Source organism: Acomys russatus, chromosome X (genome assembly GCF_903995435.1).
Source record: "Acomys russatus chromosome X, mAcoRus1.1, whole genome shotgun sequence".
Lineage (NCBI taxonomy): Eukaryota > Metazoa > Chordata > Mammalia > Rodentia > Muridae > Acomys > Acomys russatus.
In genome coordinates, this window is record NC_067169.1 from 7,721,209 (window position 1) to 7,740,462 (window position 19,254).

Sequence of the window (19,254 nt, forward strand, 5' to 3'; positions counted from 1 at the left end):
TCAACAACAAAAAGTTCAGTATCTGTTATATGAGGAAAAATGAAATGCCCTATTTATTCCCAATGTTTTTCTTTATTTTCATGACTCACTATTATAGAATGTTAAAAGTCAGTTTTAAATAATTTGAATTCTAGTGTGTCAATAGGTATATATTTACACATCTTTCGCAAATTTTCTGCTTCATAAACAATGACTTATATATAAGCCTAGTATAGATTATGCATATTTTCTGTTTTTTACACATCATACACTTTCTCCAATTTTTGTTAAATATCAAAACATCACATAAATGACAGGGTTTTTATTTTGTCTTGAAAACAGCAAGTATTTACCTACATTACCTGTAGGTAAATTATGTGATACACAATAAGGTAAGATCCTTGCCTTTCATAGAAATTAATTCCATCACAAAAACTAAGGTCTAATGCATTAAAAACAAAATGAATGTATTTTAAGCAACTTAGTGCATTAAAGATTGACTGCAGTGTTTGGAAATTCCACAATGATTTGATCCAAAATTACTCTACGCTATAAAGCAGAGCAGGAATTAGACACTGAACAGATTTCCTTTGTATGTGCTTAATATAAGAGTAAAAATAAAATATTTGATAAGTTAAGATAAACAAAACAGAATATGCATGATTGAAGACTGCAGTAGCTTTATATACTTCATAGAGTACATTATGTCCCCATCACAGGCTTTGGGAAAATCTCCATTAATGTAGCTCTCATATATATTTTGAAACATTTGTATATTTGCCAATATATGTTTGAATTATGCTACATCTATTACTCTTCTTAAAATTTAGCAATTATTTTCAAAAAGATAAAGAATGGTGACAATAGTTTGTGTTTTGAATGCTTTTAAACTTATTGTGTTTTCTGGGGAATGCGTAGAAATAAGGGGCTTCTAGCATTTTAGAAGTGCATTTGCCAGATCATAGTGAATAATAGTGATTCTGAAAGAAAAAGCAGCATTTTTGGAAAACTATTTCTGTTTGATAGTATGTAGAATGCATTTAAAAGATGATATTAGAAATGATACACATAGGATGATACTGTCAGAGGCATGGAATCTTAAATGAAAGAGATAGGCGTCCATAGAGAACATCCTAACAGAAAGAATAATAGGTGACTCAGTGAAATCAAATTATTCTAGGATGGTTCTCTGACCTCCCTCCACTCACACTGTGAGTCACACCCTCCAAACACATATACACATTTATATAACAATATTTAAAAACCCAAAGAAATGTAATTTTTTTAAAGAAGAAAGAAAAAGACATGGTATTTTTACCCTGGTGAAACAGGCCTAAAATGCCAGCATTCTAGAGTCATGGGGAAGATTATGAGTTGGAGGGTGGTTTGGCTACTGGATCAAAATTTTTAAAAGAAGAAGAGAAAAGTCAGACATGGTGCCTTATGCATATAATTCTAGCAATGGGGAGGCTGAGGCAGGAGGATAGCAATGAGATAAATGCACCCTGACCTACATAGTGAATTCTAGGACAGTCTGGTCTCTGTAGAGTCAGATCATGTCTCAAACAGCAAAACCCAAACAAAACTCACCAAACAGCAAGAAAACCACCCCCAAACCCAAAATACCCCAATTAGACAACATCAAAAAATATAAACGTGCAAACCAGTCTTCTTCAGTGGGTAACTGAGCACAGGAGACATCAAAGCTTGCTTCCACAGTGACACGTTTCCTTCAACAAGGCCAAACTTACTACTCCTATTAGTACCACTCCCTATGGGACATGCATTCACATGAGTCTTTTGTGCCCATTCCTATTCAAACCACAATAGCTGAGATTGACCTATCATTTAAATTTGCCTCTTTAGTGCTGGAATACAGGTGTCCAATTTTTGAAAATTGTGTCCTTTCTTATCTCTGTTTCCTCTTTCTCAGTTTCCCTTTTCCCTAATCTTCTCTCCCCTTCACCATCCCCTTCCTCATCACTGTATAAAACTGGACATGTTGGAGCGTATCCTTACTCTAAATATTTGGGAGGTAGAAGAAGGGAGGGTCAGGAGATCAAGATTAGGTTCATCTGTATTATAGCAAGTTCATTACTGGGCTACATGAGACCCTGTCTCAAAAAACAAAGTCGTTTAGGGTTGGAGAGGTGGCTCAGCGGTTAAGAGTTCTTTTTGTTTTGTCAGAGGACTTGGGTTCTGGTATTAGGATCCATGTCATGTGGCTCAGAACCACCTGTCATTCCAGTTCCAGGGTATCTCTTAATGTTTTCTAACCTCCATAGGCATTGGCATACACACATTTGCTTCCTCATGGCATGGCCACTTATATCACTAATGAGTTCAAAGACAGGCCAAGTTACTAATGCAATCCTGCTGAAACAAACCAAAAATGAGAATATAATTAAGGAAAAGGGTGAAAGCACTGGTAAAGTGTTAATATGGGCCTCATCTCAAGTAAGTTATACTATTTTAAGTTCTAGAAGTTTTAGTCAACATAATTATGTTACCCTTTATTGTGCTTCTTAATAGTTAGCAATTATACTCTTAAAGTTGAGTCCAATTTATGAATGAATAAAACCAGGGTTCTATTAGTAGGAATAGGAGGGAAGTGGTTTGGGTTGCAACAGACTATCACAGTTTACCTGATGGGACACATTGTTCTAGGTCATTGTTGTGTTTGTTTCTTTATTTTTAGAATTTTATTGTTTGTATGTGTGGGCTTGCATGAGTTCATATATACCACATATGTGCGGATCAGAAGAAGCCACATGTATCTTCCATGGAACAGGAGTTACAGGCTGTAGTAAGGTGTCATATAGGTGCTGGGAAGTGAACTAGATGCACTGCCAGAGTAGAATGTACTTTTACCATTGTTCATTTTAAAAAATGAAATGAAATAAGAAATTAAATGAGCTGTTTCCTACAGGAGGCAGTGCTGGTGGTTGGTTAGAAGCGGAAGATTTTCTGGTTTTTCCAGCTTCTTTTCGCCTCCATTCTTCCTGATCTGTAAAGCACAGCGATGGGTCGCAAGAAGAAGAAGAAGCTGAAACCGTGGTGCTGGTATTGTAACAGAGATTTTGATGATGAGAAGATCCTTATACATCACCAAAAAGTAAAGCATTTTAAATGCCATATATGTCATAAGAAACTGTACACAGGATATGGCTTATCTATTCATTGCATGCAGGTGCATAAAGAAACCATAGTCACTGTACCAAATGCAATACCTGGGAGAAAATACATAGATTTGGAAATTTATGGCATGGAAGGTATTCCCAAAGAAGATATGGATGAAAGACGGCGACTTCTTGAACAGAAAACACAAGAGAGTCAAAAGACAAAGCAACAAGATGATTCTGATGAATATGATGATGACAAATCTGCAGGCTCAACTTCCTTTCAGCCACAGCCTGTTCAACCTCAGCAAGATTATGTCCCACCAATGGCTGAGCCAGAACTCCATCCAGTTCAAGGGCCACCAGGAAGATCTCCAGGCATACCTCCATTGGTGCCAGGTGTTCTTCCCTTAATGCCAGGCATGCCTCCAGTTTTGCCAGGCATGCTACCTGGGTTGCATCATCAGATAAAATACATAATGATGCCAATGGGTGAAATGATGCTACCTGGACCTGGAATACCACCTCTGATGCCTGATATGCCACCAGGTATGCCCCCCCAGCCTGTTCCATGTCCTGGAATTCCTTCAATGACTCAAGCACAGGCTGTTTCAGCACCTGGTATTCTCAATAGACCACATGCACCAACAACAGCAGTACCTGCTCCACAGCCTCCAGTAACTAAGCCTCTTTTCCACAGTGCTGGTCAGGCTCAGGCAGCTGCCCAAGGACCTGCTGGTACAGGTTTCAAACTCTTAAATAGTACTCTGGCAACAACTACAGATCCCCCAGAGCCTACATTCCCTGCTTATACACAGGCTACAGCTTCAACCACTAATACAACAAACAGTATTGCAGCAAAACCAGCAGCTTCAATAACTAGCAAGCCTCTTATAGTTACAACCACCAGTGCATCCAGTAAGTTGATCCATCCAGATGAGGATATATCACTCAAAGAAAGAAGGGCACAGTTACCTAAAGATCAGTGTAATCTTCCTCAACCAGGAGAGACTCTAATTGGTAACCCACCAGTTGGACCAATGTGGGGTATGATGCTACCACAGCCAGGCATCCCACAGCAGCTTGCAATGAGACCTCCAATGCCACCTCATGGTCCATATGGTATGTCATGTTACCTTCCTGGCGCTATGCCACCATATGGACAGAGACCACCAATGGTGCCCCCTTACCAAGGTGGCCCTCCTCGACCTCCAATGGGAATGAGACCTCCTGTAATGTCGCAAGGTGGCTGTTACATATCTTTCTTCAAGTCTAATAGGTTTGGAGATTAAACCTTTTCTCAACTTGTGCTGTTTATATTGACAAGCTTCCATCTATAAGGCTTCATTGTGACTTTTAACATTATCTTCCCACATACCAGGAACTATTGGACATTTATTTGACATGGGAGAACTTATTTGGAATAATAAAAAAGGAACATTTCCTGAGGTTGCAATGTATACTGTATGGCTTCTTTTTCATGTTTCATCTAGGTTTTTAGAGTGAAGTATAGTAAATTTGGTTCAGTTAAATTGTGAAGGTGCTGGAATTACATGAACATACCACCTTAAATAAAGGCAAGTTCTGTAAGCTTACATTGCTATTTGTAAAGTTATGCCTTCACAGCATTCCCAACGCTGTTGGACTTCATGTCCCCAACCTAGTTTGGTGAGAGCTGTAACTGTTTCTGAGTACTTGTACATTGGAAGCCTGGATGTGTAACAGTATTTAATGTAATTAGAGAGTTCCTCCTGTTTCAAGGTTTAAGAGAGTTGGCCCACTGAGGTCATGTGACTTTTCTGTTCTGTTAAACTTCATTGTAATAAAATGAGAGAAAAACATTTTTTTAAAAAGGAATGCAAACAGTCATAGGGGAGGGGAATAATGGGAAAATGGGGGGGGAGGAATGAGAGGATACAAGGGATGGGATAAACATTGAGATGTAACAAGAATAAATTAATAAAAAAAAAAGAAAAAAAAGGAATGCAATAAAATGAACTGAAATAAATGAAATGAAGTGACATGAAATGAAGAGAAATGAGATGAGAGATTATATGAAATAAAAAGAAAAATAAAACAAATATAAGGAAAAGAAATGGAATAAGGAATGAAATGAAATGAGAAGTTAAATGAATTAATTTGAAATGAAATAAGAAGTAGTGCCAGATGCTCCCACTCCCATGGATGGGAAAACTGCTGCTTCTGTTCAGTCATCAGCACTCCCCTGGAATCTCCAAAGAACTTGCTAATTTATGACCCAAACAATATTAAAATACTGTTTACTTTTATTATCTAAACAAGCATAACCCATACTAGATAGGTTGCTGCTCTGCTAGGTTCCTACTGTCTCTTGATGACTAAGAACACTGATAGGTTCATTCAGCGACACTACAAACATCTGGAAGTCTTTTTTATTTCCCAATTGCTCTGATGATTAGCATCAGCAAATTGTTCATAGATATTACTCACCAAAAGGTAAAGTTTTACTTGTGGCATCAACTTGTGAATAAAGCCTGTAAATTATATAACTAAAAATTCTGCTTTTCCTTTGGAGATAAGAGCAATAAGAAAGAGATGATATGAAATAAAATAAAGCAATATGGGATTGAGTGAAACACACAGAGTAGTGCTGGAAATTAACAAAGCCGGTATTCTTTAAAAGGATCACGAACTAAAGGAATTTTTAATTAGTTCTATGTAATGCTGATATTACTGGTAAGGGTCCAAATCTCAACTTCTAACCAGGCTAAGATGCCTGTAACTACTTGCTAGATTAATTTGAATAAAACCTAAATTATTCAAAATACCATTCTTATTCACTCACAAAAATGTTGTTTGTGATACTGTGTCAAGAGCTTGATGACCAAGTAATTTCCACAGTAAGTTTCAGACATACGAAAATACATATAATAAAATGCTTATATATAAAAAGGAATTAAATGAATTGATTTAAAATTAAATGTAATAGGAAAAGAAATGACATGAAATAAATCACATTAAATCATGAAAATAAGTAAGAAATGAAATGAACAGAGAAGTGAAATGAAATATAAAATGTAATGAAATGAAATTTGAAACTAAAGGAATGAAATCACATTAAATTAAATAGGAAATAAAATGAAATGCAATAGAACAATGAAATGAAATAAGTAATGAAATGTAATATGAAATGAAGTGAAAAGATATAATGAAATGAAATGATATATGAAATGAAATAAGAAATAAAATGAAATGAAATGAAATAAGCAATGAAGTTAAATTAAATATGAAATGAAAGAATAAAATTAAATTAAGTATAATGATATAATGTAATGAATTTAAATAAGAAATGAAATCAAATGAAATGAAATGACATGTGACATGAAAAGAAATATAAAATTAAGTCAAATGAAATAATGAAATGAAATGAAATGAAAAGATAAGAAATAATGAAATGAAATAAGAAAAAAATATAATAAATGGTATATGAAATGTAATGAAATTAAATTAAATATTTAATGAAATTAAGAAAGGAAATAAGAAATTAAATGAAGTGCAGAAGAAATTCAATTAAATTAAATAATAAATGAAATAAGGAAAAATGAAATGAAATAAGAAATTAAATGAAATAAAGCATTCAATTTAAGGAAATGAAATGAACTAATAAATAAAATAAAAATAAATGAAATAAGAAATGAAGTGAAATGAAATGAGGAGAAATGATATGAGAACTGAAATGAAATGCATGGAAAAAGGAAAGAGATGAAATATAATTGAAATTAAATGAATGAAAGGAAATGTACTGAAATAAGAAATGAAATGAAATGAATTAAAAGTGAAATGAAATAAAATAAAATAATGAAATTAAATGAAAAAATAAGAAATTAAATTAAATTTAAAAAGAAAAAAGAAATGAAATAAGAAATGAAATTAGTTAAAATGAAATAAGAGCTGATATTAAATAAGAAATGAAAAGACTAGGTCTTGGTAGGGGTTCGAAGCTTATTGCCTATATTCTCCTTGGCTGGTGCCTTAGTTTGCGGAGGACCCCAGGACCCAGATCTGCCTGGCATAAAGTTCTTCTTGTAGGTTTCCAGGACCCTGTGGGTCCTACTATTTCCTTATTCTTCCATGTTACTCTCGCCTAAAGTCTCAATAGGATGTCCTCTCCTCTGACCCACTTTCCTGGTAAGTAAAGTTTTTCACGGGACGTATCCCTCGGACTAGTGTTTTGATATAAGTGAGTATATACCATCTGTCTCTTTTTGCTTCTGGGTGAACTCACTCATTATGATAATTTCTAGATCAATCCATTTGTCCACAAATTTCGGGAATTCCTTGTTTTTAATAGCTGAGTAGTATCTCACACGAACTCTGGTGCCCCTTTTCTGACCACGTTCCCTGGATGGGGAGGCCTGGCAGCACTCAGAGGAAGGATAGTAAGTTACCAAGAAGAGACTTGATATTCTAAGAGCATATATAGGGGGAGGAGGTCTCCCTCAATCACAGACATAGGGAAGGGGAGAAGGGGGGAAGCAGGAGGGAGGGAGGAATGGGAGGAAACAGGGGAAGGGCTAACAATCGAGATGTAATATGAATAAATTAATTAAAAATGTAAAAAAAACAAAAACAAAAACAAAAGACATGAAAAGACATGAAATGAAATGAAATAATAAGAAATGGTGCCTCACATTTGACCATGTCCCCTGGAGGGGGAGATCTGGTGGCACTCAGAGGAAGAATAGCAGGTTACCAAGAAGAGACTTGATACCCTATGAGCATATACAGGGGGAGGTAATCCCCCTCAGGAACAGTCATAGGGGAGGGGAATAAGGGGAAAATGGGGGTAGGGAAGAATGGGAGGATACAAGGGATGGGATAAACATTGAGATGTAACAAGAATAAATTAATAAAAAATAAAAAAATAAAAGTCAAAATTTAGGTTTAAAAAAAGTAATGAATCTTTTTAATTCTGCAAAAAAAGAAATGAAATAAGTGAAATGAAATGAGAAATGTAATGAATTTAAATTTGAAATGAAATGAAATAAGCAATGAAACTAAATTAAATTTAATTAAATATGAAATAAAATGAAATTATAATAAAGTATAAAGGAATTAAATTATGTAATGAAATGAAATAAGTAATTATATTAAATTAACTATGAAATTGAAAATGAAATGAAATATAATATGAAATGGAATTAAATATGAAATGAAATGAAGTAAAAATGAAATGAAATAAGAAATGAAATCAGGAAATGAAATAATGAAATGAAACAAAATACAATAATGAAATAAAACAACTTAGATGTCCCTCAACTGAAGAATGGATAAAGAACCTGTGGTTCATTTACGCAATGGACTACTACTCAGCTATTAAAACAAGGAAATCTTGAAATTTGCAGGCACATGCATGGAACTAGTAACGATCATCCTAAGTGAGGTAACCCAGACCCTGAAAGACATGCAAGGTATATAGTCAATTATAAGTGGATATAGGCCCAACCTAGATGTCTTTGGAGAGACTCCATCCAGTAGGGGACTGGGACAGATACCAGGACTGGAAGCTAGACACTGGGTGGAGAGCTGAGTGGTAGGGAAGGCTGGGTGGATGGACGGTATGGAAGGGAGCAGGAGCTCCACAGAAAGACCATCAAGGCCTACAGATGGGGCACAGGGGACCTGTACAAACTGATGATCCAGTCAAGGACAATGAATGCAGAGAACCAAGACCCCCCCCCAATTCTCCACATGGGACAGAGAGAGGTACTGCTGCTGAACCTCCAACATGCACTTGCGTGCCCACAATGTGATCATTGTCCCTTGGCAAGACGGCCTAGTGGGCACAGCTACGAAGGGGATGCAGGCTATCCTGATGAGACCTAATAGGGTATTGCTAGACAGTTGGGGTAGGAGGGCCCCTATCAGATGTCTAGGGGTGGGGAATAGCCAGAAGAGGGAGGGAGGGGGAAATGGGACGATAAGAGGGAGGGGATAACAATTGGGATGTAATGTAAAAACATTATAATAAATAAAATATACATTTTCTTTAAAAAAAAAAAAAAGCACAGCAATGCCATCAGCAAATCCAAATAAAGAGAAGAAAAAATAAGCAAATCTAAGATAACCCAACTGATCTTATCATGGAAGAACACTGACAGAAACCAAAGTATAAAGTATCTGCAGGACGGGCTGGAGAGATGGCTCGGTTAAGAGCACCACCTGCTCTTCCAGAGGTCATGAGTTCAATTCCCAGCAATCACATGGTGGCTCACAACCATCTATAATGTAATCTGATACCCTCTTCTGCAGATAAAGCACTCATATACAATAAATAAAAATAAAACAAAAAATTTTTTTAAAAAGTATCTGCAGGACACATCTAGTATGCATGTATTAATGAAACTATTTTTGTGAGGAGAAAACCATTTGTGTGTGTGTGTGTGTGTGTGTGTGTACATATATATGGATGTGTAAACAAATAATGGTCTCAAATTTCTAAAACTTCATAAAATACATGAATATGTAACTCAAGAGTCTCAAAAACTTCAAGTAGTGCAAAAGGAGCCTTATGATTATCAGTGTTGCAGTCTAAGGAAAGCCACAATCTTTTTGAAGAACTGACAAGCTAAGTAAAAACTCACAGCCTATAATTTCTAATGTAACCATTATCATGTATAATGCTTACAAAATTTGAACCTTTCAATTGTACAAAAGCAAAATGTGTTCAGTAGAAACAATTTCAAATTTGTAATTTGGCAGTTGTTCTAAGGTAGTAACATGTAATACCATATTCACAGGGAGCTACAGGTCTCTCCCAGTCAGGCATAGAAACATGACAGTAAACAGCGAGAACTCCACAGTAATGTGCTTACAAGTTATTTTGTTTTATTTTAAGACTACAATATTTATTTTCAACTAACAATACAGTCAGACGTACTATAACAACATTTCTATCAATAACAGATACTCCATATATATATAGCCATGTTTCCATAAGATTATTAGGAAGGCAAATATTTCCAACCATTACAAGCCCCCATGCACTATATTATTAACATGCTTATAGTGATGTTGGTCTGAAGAAAATTACTATGCTAGCATTCAATATACTACCCACATAAAACTCTGTGTATGTACAACAATATTTAATACTAATAACAAATTATGCTCCTGGTTATTGTGTGCACTATGTTTTTAGATATTTTAATTTTTGCACCTTCTATTTGTTTTTAATAAGAAAATATGTTAACTATAAATTCAGCCAATTTTTTTAAGCATGTATTTTAAAATGCACTGTTACTAAAAGTCCTAAAAGACCCATGACTTTCAGTCAACACCATCTTTGGTTTTGGTTCTGTTTGTTTTTTGCTTGTTTTTCTTGTCTTCTTTTTTGGTTTTGTTTTGTTTTGTTTTGTTTTGTTTTTTTGTTTTTTGTTTTTTAAGTACTAGAGAATGAATTTAGCTCTTCACTAATATCAGGCAAGCGCTCTATCAACAAGCTGCATTCTCAGCCAAGGAAGATGACTGTCCTGAAGACCTTTCAAGGAGGTGATATGTGAAGGGAATATGTGGTGATATTGATAACCATGACCTTATGTAGGACCAGGCTAATGTACATTGTTTCAATTTTTCTTTAAAAAAGTAAAAGGTTTAAGAGAGAGAGAGACAGAGACAGAGAGACAGAGACAGAGAGACAGAGAGAAAGACAGAGAGAGACAGAAACAGAGAGACAGAGAGAGACAGAGAGGAGATATAAGATAGGCAAAATGGTACACACATACAATGCCAGCACTTAGAAGAGGAATACCAAGTCAACCGGGGCCACATAGTAAGATCCTGTCTTTTAAAAACAGCATTTTAAGTAACAAAATGCTTACTGACTAAGCAAGCACTTTCTGGTGAGCATAAAAATGTCACTCATCAAAAAACACTATACATAGTTCTATAACACTTTACACTCTATTATTGGGGGGAAAGTCAAAAGTGAAGACAGTTAAAATGCTATATTGTAAAAATGCTACAGTAGTTGGACATGGTGATTCAGGACTTTAATCCCAGTACTCAGGAGGCAGAAGCAGGCATGATTTCTGAGTTCAGTCCCATGACAGCCTCAGCTACACAGAAAACCCCTGTCTCAACAAATAAAACAGTAAAACCTTCCTGTCCTAGATCTTCACATTCCTTTAACACCAACTCAGTTACTCACCCATGGTAAAGTTAACTCATAAAGTTATCTATACAGACTTTTACCTATAAAAGAAATCAAAACCATCAGGAACATCAGTGAGCTACAGATGTCTATATATTTGTTGTGTTTGTCTTCTCCTAAGCCTGCCTGAAAAGGTCACACTTTAGCCAGGAAACTTATAACAAGAACTATTTGAGGAAGAATTCAATAAGGAACGTGTGATTTTTTTTTTTAACGCTGGACTCAGTTACTAAGGCGCCTACCACAGAATGTCCTATGGGATCAAATGATTCTTTAACCATAGGCCTCATGCCACTAGATGCCCCTCTGCTGACTTCTGAGCCAATTGAAACCTCAAGAAAATCAAGACCAGAGACTTCTCTGCTAGCCACCCTGCCTCCTATTAGTGAGGTGTCCTGCAACACTCTTTGTGTCTTGTGTTGTTATCTTAAGTATGAATGGCAAGTAACTAAAGGTTTATTTGAGACTCAAGAGACATTCATATTTTAGATAAAAATGTCATATTCCAAATGAAGCTATTTCCCAAGAAGCCCACAATAGCCCCTGGAGAACCCAGGCCTCAAGAAACCTGCAAATGTAGGAAGAAAAAGGAGAGTGGTATAGGGGACGTAGTAACTAAAGCTCAGGAGTCCATGTCTACAACCTGGGGAAGAACCTGGAAGAGAGTTATTCAATCTAAAAATGTGAATGGCCGTCCTCTTCCCACTTCCCTTAGTGATTTTCTGCCACAAGACTTGGATTCCTATGATGTGCTGTCCATAGTACACAAGTCTCTGCAGACAGGAAAGGCTGAGTTTGCCTGTGATTTCACACTGGTCATACCTGGGTTTCAGACATGCCACAAAGGATGATATCTCTCTTCCTGTTACCAGCCTGTTTTTTCCTATTCCCAGGAGTGGAAGATAATAGACTATGTTCTGAATAGCAGTAAGAAGTGCATGACAAACTTTACAAGAACAAAAAAAGAGAAATTGTGTGAAAAACTACAAGATGCTACCACTAAATATGCTGATTTAGACAATGTCAGAGGAATGGAAAAAGCAAAGACAAACATTCTGTGTTTCCCTCCAATGGCTAAAAAATATGGACATCAGACTTCAAAAGCCCCTCCTCTGATCTCTAACAATATACTGGAGAGTCTACATATAAATCAGAGCCAAATAACCCAATTAAGAAATGGGGCTCAGAGCTACACAGAGAATCCTCAACAGAAGGATATCAAATGGCTGAGAAACACTTAAAGAAATGCTCTCCCCACATCTTCGCCAGCATGTGGTGTCGCTTGAATTTTTTTAACTACCCTATGAGCATATACAGAGGGAGGTAATACTCCTCAGAAACAGTCAGAGGGGAGGGGAATAATGGGAAAATGGGAGGGAGGGAAGAATGGGAGGATACAAGGGGTGGGATAAACATTGAGATTTAACAAGATTCAATTAATAAAAAAAAATTACACTCCCCCCCCAAAAAAAGAAATGCTCAAAGTCTTTAGTCACCAATCAGAGAAATGCAAATCAAAACGACTCTGAGATTCCATCTTACACCCATCAGAATGGCTAAGATCAAAAACTCAAGTGACACCACATGCTGGCGAGGATGTGGAGAAAGAGGAACACTCCTTCATTGCTGGTGGGAATGCAAACTAGTACGTCACTTTAGAAATCAATCTAGCATATTCTCAAAAAATGAGAATAGTGCTACCTCAATACCCAGCTATACCACTCCTACCATATATCTGAAAGATGCTTCACCACATAATAAAGACATTTGTTCAACCATGTTCATAGCAGCCTTATTCTTATTAGCCAGAACCTGGAAACAACCTAAATGTCCCTCAGTCAAAGAATAGATAAAGAAACTGTGGTACATTTACACCATGGAATACTACTCAAGTATTAAAAACAAAAAAATCTTGAAATTTGCAGGTAAATGGATGGAACTCAAAATGATCATCCTGAGTGAGATAACCTAGGCCCAGAAAGATACGCATGGTATGTACTCACACATAAGTGGATATTAGCACAATCTAGATGTCCTATGAGAGACTCCACCCAGTGGGGCATTGGGACAGATACTGGGACTTCAAGCTGGACAGTGGGCAGAGTTTTGAGAGTTTTATGGAAGAGTGAAGGATGGAAGGTCCAGGAGGGAGCAGGAGCTCCACAGGGAGACCATCAAGGCCTGTGATTCTGGGCACAGGGTAGACTGCACAAATTGATGCACCACTCAAGGACAATGCATGCAAAGAACTAAGACCCCCTGTTTAGATGTAGCCGATGGACTACCAATTCTCTACATGGACGTAAGGGAGGGGATTGCTGTTGAACCTCTGACATGCACTCAGCATCCACAATTTGTTCATTGTCTCTTGGCAAGCAGGCACACAGAGGAAGGCGATACAGGATATCCTGGTGAGACTTAACAGGCTGTGGCCAGAAGTTTAGGGGAGGGGAAGAGGCAGAAAAGGGAAGGGGAATGAGAAGATAAGAGGGATAACAATTGCATGTAATGTGAATAAATTATAAGTAAAATACACATTTTAAAATCCAGGAAGAGAAGGGGATGATGCAGAGACTGATGTATCAACCAAGGACCATTCATGGAAAAGACTTAGATCCCCTGCTCAGATGTAGTAGATAGACACAGTCTCCTTGTGGGTCCTACAATATGGAGACTAGGGACTACTTCTGACATGTACTTTGGCCCCCCAACATTGATCACTACCCACTGGCTGGGTGGCCTTGCTAGGATACAGAGGAAGAGGATATAAGGAGTACAAATGAGACTTGATGTTAGGGGAGGAGGGCTCTCCTTTCAGAGAACTAAGGGAGGGATGGAAACGGGTGTAAGGAGGGTGAATGTGATCTGGGTGCAATGAGGAGGGCTACAATTGGAAGGTAAAGCATTTAAATTACAGGACAAGCATGTAACATGTTGTTAATCCCACTACATGGGACTATCTCTGCGATTGGCTGAGACATGAATGTCTATGCATAGACAATGCTTCTTGTTGGTTACAGAATCCCTGTGATTTATTATTAGACGATATTCTTCATATGGCATGAATGAAGATTTATTTACAGATGTCTTTCTTCTGTTCATACAAAAAGAAGAGAAACTGCCTTAATTGTTCTGTGCATCACATGAACCTAATACATTTATAAGTTTAGGACTGTATAATGATTGTGAGAAATTAAATGTTTTCAGAATAAGACACTGATGCTGGATCAGACCTTACAGGAGTCATTCCTTCCAGTATACTGGATGCTGAAATCCTGCATCTTTCATGTTCCAGCACCAAGACAGCTCCCAGAACAGCTTTAAAGAAAGCTTCTGACCTCAATTGGTCCAGCATTTGAGAAATGTTACAGGACTTTAATTAAGCCTGGAATTTCTCAACATTTAGAAACTCACCACAAATGCTATTCCTATCTTGTTTAAACATTTCCCCAATTTTATTTGGGCCCCTTAAAAGCTATTATTTGTCCCTAGTCAGCCAGAAGAAACCTTAAGGGGGGTTGGGTGGGTTTTTAGTTGCTTTCCTGGGCTATAGATGTTTATTTTCATTGGAAGTTGGTTATAAGTTAGTATTAGTCATATTAAGATAGAAAATGAGGTTGGACTCAGGGATGTCTCCCTTATCTCTCTTCTCATAATGAGTGAGTTAACCCAGAAGCAGAAAGAGTCAATGGTATATATTCACTTATATCTGGATGCTAGCCCAAGGAGCATGTCCCATGAAGTCTTCATTTGCTAGGAAAGTGGGACAGAGGGGAGGACATCCTATTGGGACTCTAGGTGAGAGAAATATGGGAGAATGGGGAAATAGAAGGATCCAGAGGGTCCTAGAAACCTACAAGAAGAACATTATGATGGGCAGATCTGGGCCCAGGAATCCTGCACAAACTATGGCACCAGCCAACGACAATACATGTAGTTAACTTCGAACCCCTACCCACATGTAGCCAATGGACAGGACATTCTCCACAGTTAAGTGGAGAGTGGGGTCTGACTTTCACACGAACTCTGGTGCCCCATATTTGACCATGTCCCCTGGATGGGGAGGCCTGGTGGCACTCAGAGGAAGGACAGCAGGTTACCAAGAAGAGACTTGATACCCTATGAGCATATACAGGGGGAGGAAGTCCCCCTCAGTCACAGTCATAGGGGAGGGGAGTAAGGAAAAAGTGGGAGGGAAGGAGGAATGGGAGGATACAAGGGATGGGATAACAATTGAGATGTAATATGAATAAAGTAATAATATATAGATAAGCTTTAAAAAAAGTACAGAGATGCCATAGCCACCCAGTATAACTTGTTACAGCAAGTGACTATGAAAGATTCCCCACACTCCGACTACTGTGGACCCATCCCCTAGACTGTGGACCTGGATGGAGTGACAGGGAAAGGAGATGTGTTGTCTGTTCCTCTTTATTCCCTGACTGCTCCTGGGACACGAGCAGCTCCTGCTGCCTTACTGAACTCTGAGCTAAAATGAGCTCTTTGACCCTTAAAAGGAGTTGGAACTTAGAGTCACAGGCATATTCTCTCTCTCTATCTCACTGCATCTTTGCCTCTTTCACATTTGGCTGGCATGATGTGAGCTGATCTTTTTTGACTATGGATTTAACCACCTGGAACCATGAGGCAGAATAAGCCCACCTCCTTAATGTTGTCCTTTCTGGTGTTTTGTCACAGTGATGCTACCCAGGACTCCTTGTTCCAGCTTTGGGTATGTGACTCAGGGTTGGCTAATTCATGTATTTTGTGTCCTGACCTTGAATGCCCAGGTGTTGTTCAGACACGAGCACATGATACTTTGATGGAACAATGGGACCAGGTCAGGGATTTTCTTTTGATTCCTTGAATGAGGGTAGCTTCTTCTACTAGGTGAACAGGGGGACCCCAATGGCAGGGGATGGAAGCAGGCAGTTTGGGGTGGGGAGGAAGGATTCTAAAGTGGTCCCCAAGATTCCTAATTACACTGTCCAAGCCTTGGGTGTGGGCAGGGCTATGAACATAGTGGTGCTCAGGATGAGTCTGAGGTAAATGGACTTTGCAGATAAGATTAAGCTCCCAAGTCAGCTAATAGAATTTGCTGGAAGACAGATTTTCCTTCCTGGGTTCAGTTAATCAGGCAAAGGCCTTGAGGGAGGTTGGATTCCTTCTAGAATAATGTTCTCTACCTGGCCTCAAAGGGAGGGGTAAATTGTCATCTTCTGGAGGTCACATGGGGCAGATTCCTCTGAATGACAACAAAACCTCAGAATCTTGGGCTGGGGTATAGGTCAGTTGGTAGAGTGCTTCCCTAGCATGCATGACACCCTGGGCTTTTACTCCAGCACAGTTTAAAGCCAAGTGTGGTGGCACATGGCTCTAATTCCGGCATTGGGAAAGTAAGGCAGGAGAATCAAGAGTTCAAGATTGTTTGAAGCCTGCCTGGGCTATGTGAGACTATGTGCTAGGTGTGTAGAGGTCAGAGGATAGTTTGTATGCATTCTTTCCTTTACCTCGTGAGCTTAGATTTGAACTCAGGCCATCAGGCTTGCTCCCAACTGCTTTTACCCACAGACCACCCCTTTTTTGTTTATGGTTCTGTTGTTGTGTTGTTTTGTTTTGTTTTCTGTTTTTTCCTTGTTTGTTTGTTTGCTTGCTTGCTTGAGACAGGGTTTCTCTGTGTGCAGCCCTAACTACCCTGGAACTTGCTTTGTATATCAGACTGGCCTCCAATTCAGAGAGATCAGCTTGCCTCTGCCTCCCTTTTAAGCCCTGTTTTTTGCCAGATTTCCAGGATTACATCTCATGGATTGACCTATTTCACATGCCTCATCTATATAGTTACTTACTGAGCCTAGGATCCTCTCTTGTCCCAGGACTGAGCTGTGAACTGTGTATAGTGTCACTCCCAAGTGTCCCACACAGCATCTATAAGGATACACAGTCTGCCTACAGCCTCTGGAGTCTTGCTGGTACCTCTCTTGGGGTGCTTCAGGGTATGTGTGGAGAGTGTGGTTATTGAAGGGAGATTGGCACACTTTCCACAAAGGACTAAGTAGTAAACAGTTATGTGTTGCAAGCCACAGATAGGTGTTGCATATATTCTTTTTTCTGTTCAATGCACATTTAAAAACGGCAATGCCATTCTCAGTGTCAGAGCTACAGAGGAGCTAGATCCAACTGGTGAGCAGCAAGGTAGCTCACTCTGTTTTAGAACACAGGAGCCAAATTCTTGTGATAAAACCTTAGCTCTGTCCCTGAGCATCTGAGACTCTGAGTAAGGACTTTTTCTTTCTTTTATTAATTTATTCTTGTTACATCTCAATGGTTATCCCATCCCTTGTATCCTCCCATTCTTCCCTCCTTCCCATTTCCCCCTTACTCCCCTCCCCTGTGACTGTGACTGAGGGGGACCTCCTCCCCCTTTATATGCTCATAGGGTATCAAGTCTCTTCTTGGTAGCCTGCTATCCTTCCTCTGAGTGCCACCAGGTCTCCCCCTCCAGGGGACGTAGTCAAATATGGGGCTCCAGAGTACGTGTGAAAGTCATACCCCACTCTCCACTCAACTGTGGAGAATGTCCTGTCCATTGGCTAGATCTGGGTAGGGGTTAAGGTACATATGTGGAAAGGGAGCTTTGAGAGACCCTCCCTCTTGTGGCGATTATGAGATCAAATGAGCTGACATGCAATGTCGTGGCCATGTTTGGCCAGAGACAGGGCTTCAAACTAGTCTCAGCATGGTCTTTAATGGTTGTCTCTTTCCCATCGTACAAACTCTTATCCAGGTGAGACAGTCTCCTGGGTCTGCTGGGTCAGGTTGTAGGACTGGAGCTCTGGGTTTTTCAAAATCTCTATCTATCTAGACTCCTATGGTGGCTGGCACTTACTGTAGATAAAGGATGGGGTGCCCCTTCACCCACACCTGCAGAGTACTCTGTCCCTCATAGTGGCCCCTGAAGGGTAATGATACCTCACCTGGGGCCTGACCAAGGCAAGATGGGCTCAGCTCCATCCCCCAGCCCACTGCGTTGAAAGAGCTACACAACCCCAAGGTCATGCTAGCCGAGATCCCGGCAATGCAATCTTACTTGGAAATCACCTTTGATGTAAATAACTAAAGTCAGCTCAGAGTTAGTGTGGGCCCTCATCTCATTACCAGTGTCCTCATAAGAGGAAGAAGTAAAGCTTGGAGAGACCCAGGAAAAAGCCCTGTGAAGACCAAGAGAGATGTATTAGAGCCATGTAGCCATAAGGTGAGGAGCCCAGGACTCAGAAGAGTTAGGAAGTCTCCTTCCTGAAGCCTCAGAGGGAGGTGATGCTGACTACAGATTCTCCTGACATTCTGGTCCTAGAATGGTGAGGGAAGACCAGCCAGTTGCTCGTGATCATTAATGGAATCCTAAGGAACAGACAAGCTCACAGTGGGGCTACGATCCCCCCCCCCTGCGCTCCAGGATGTAGACAGGCCCACAGTGGGGCCTAGTCTCTTCCATTCTGGTTAATGGTGAGGGATGTAAAATAAGCCTTCTACTGTCACGGTTGTAACCACACACTCCCCAAGTAAGCCTTGTGTAAAAATCTTAACCAGTCATAATGTTCTTCTTGTAGGTTTCTAAGACCCTCTGGATCCTTCTATTTCCCCATTCTCCCATGCTTCTCTCGCCTAGAGTCCCAATAGGATGTCCTCCCCTCTGTCCCACTTTCCTGATAAATGAAGACATTCATGGGACATGCCCCTTGGGCTAGTGTCCAGATATAAGTGAGCATATACCATTTTACTCTTTCTGCTTCTGAGTTAAGGGTCCTGCTCAAACTATGGCACCATCCAAGGACAATATATGCAGTAAACTTCGAACCCCTACCCAGATCTAGCCAAGGACAGGACATTCTTCATAGTTGAGAGTAGAGTCTGACTTTCACATGAACTCTGGTGTCCCATATTTGACCATGTCCCCTGGATGTGGAG

General features: G+C 39.2%; 1 protein-coding gene across 1 annotated transcript; it reads left to right on the forward strand.

Moving 5' to 3' along the window:
* The first annotated feature begins 2,998 nt into the window (after positions 1-2,998).
* On the forward strand, positions 2,999-4,390 carry LOC127184692 (BUB3-interacting and GLEBS motif-containing protein ZNF207-like). Its single transcript, XM_051141038.1, has one exon. It carries the CDS (start codon positions 3,002-3,004, stop codon positions 4,388-4,390), a length of 1,389 nt encoding a protein of 462 aa, XP_050996995.1. The 5' UTR covers positions 2,999-3,001.
* The last annotated feature ends 14,864 nt before the right edge of the window (positions 4,391-19,254 follow it).

Coding starts and splice junctions, on each gene's coding strand:
- LOC127184692 (XM_051141038.1), top strand. CDS start 3,002: ATGGGTCGCAAGAAGAAGAAGAAGCTGAAACCGTGGTGCTGGTATTGT.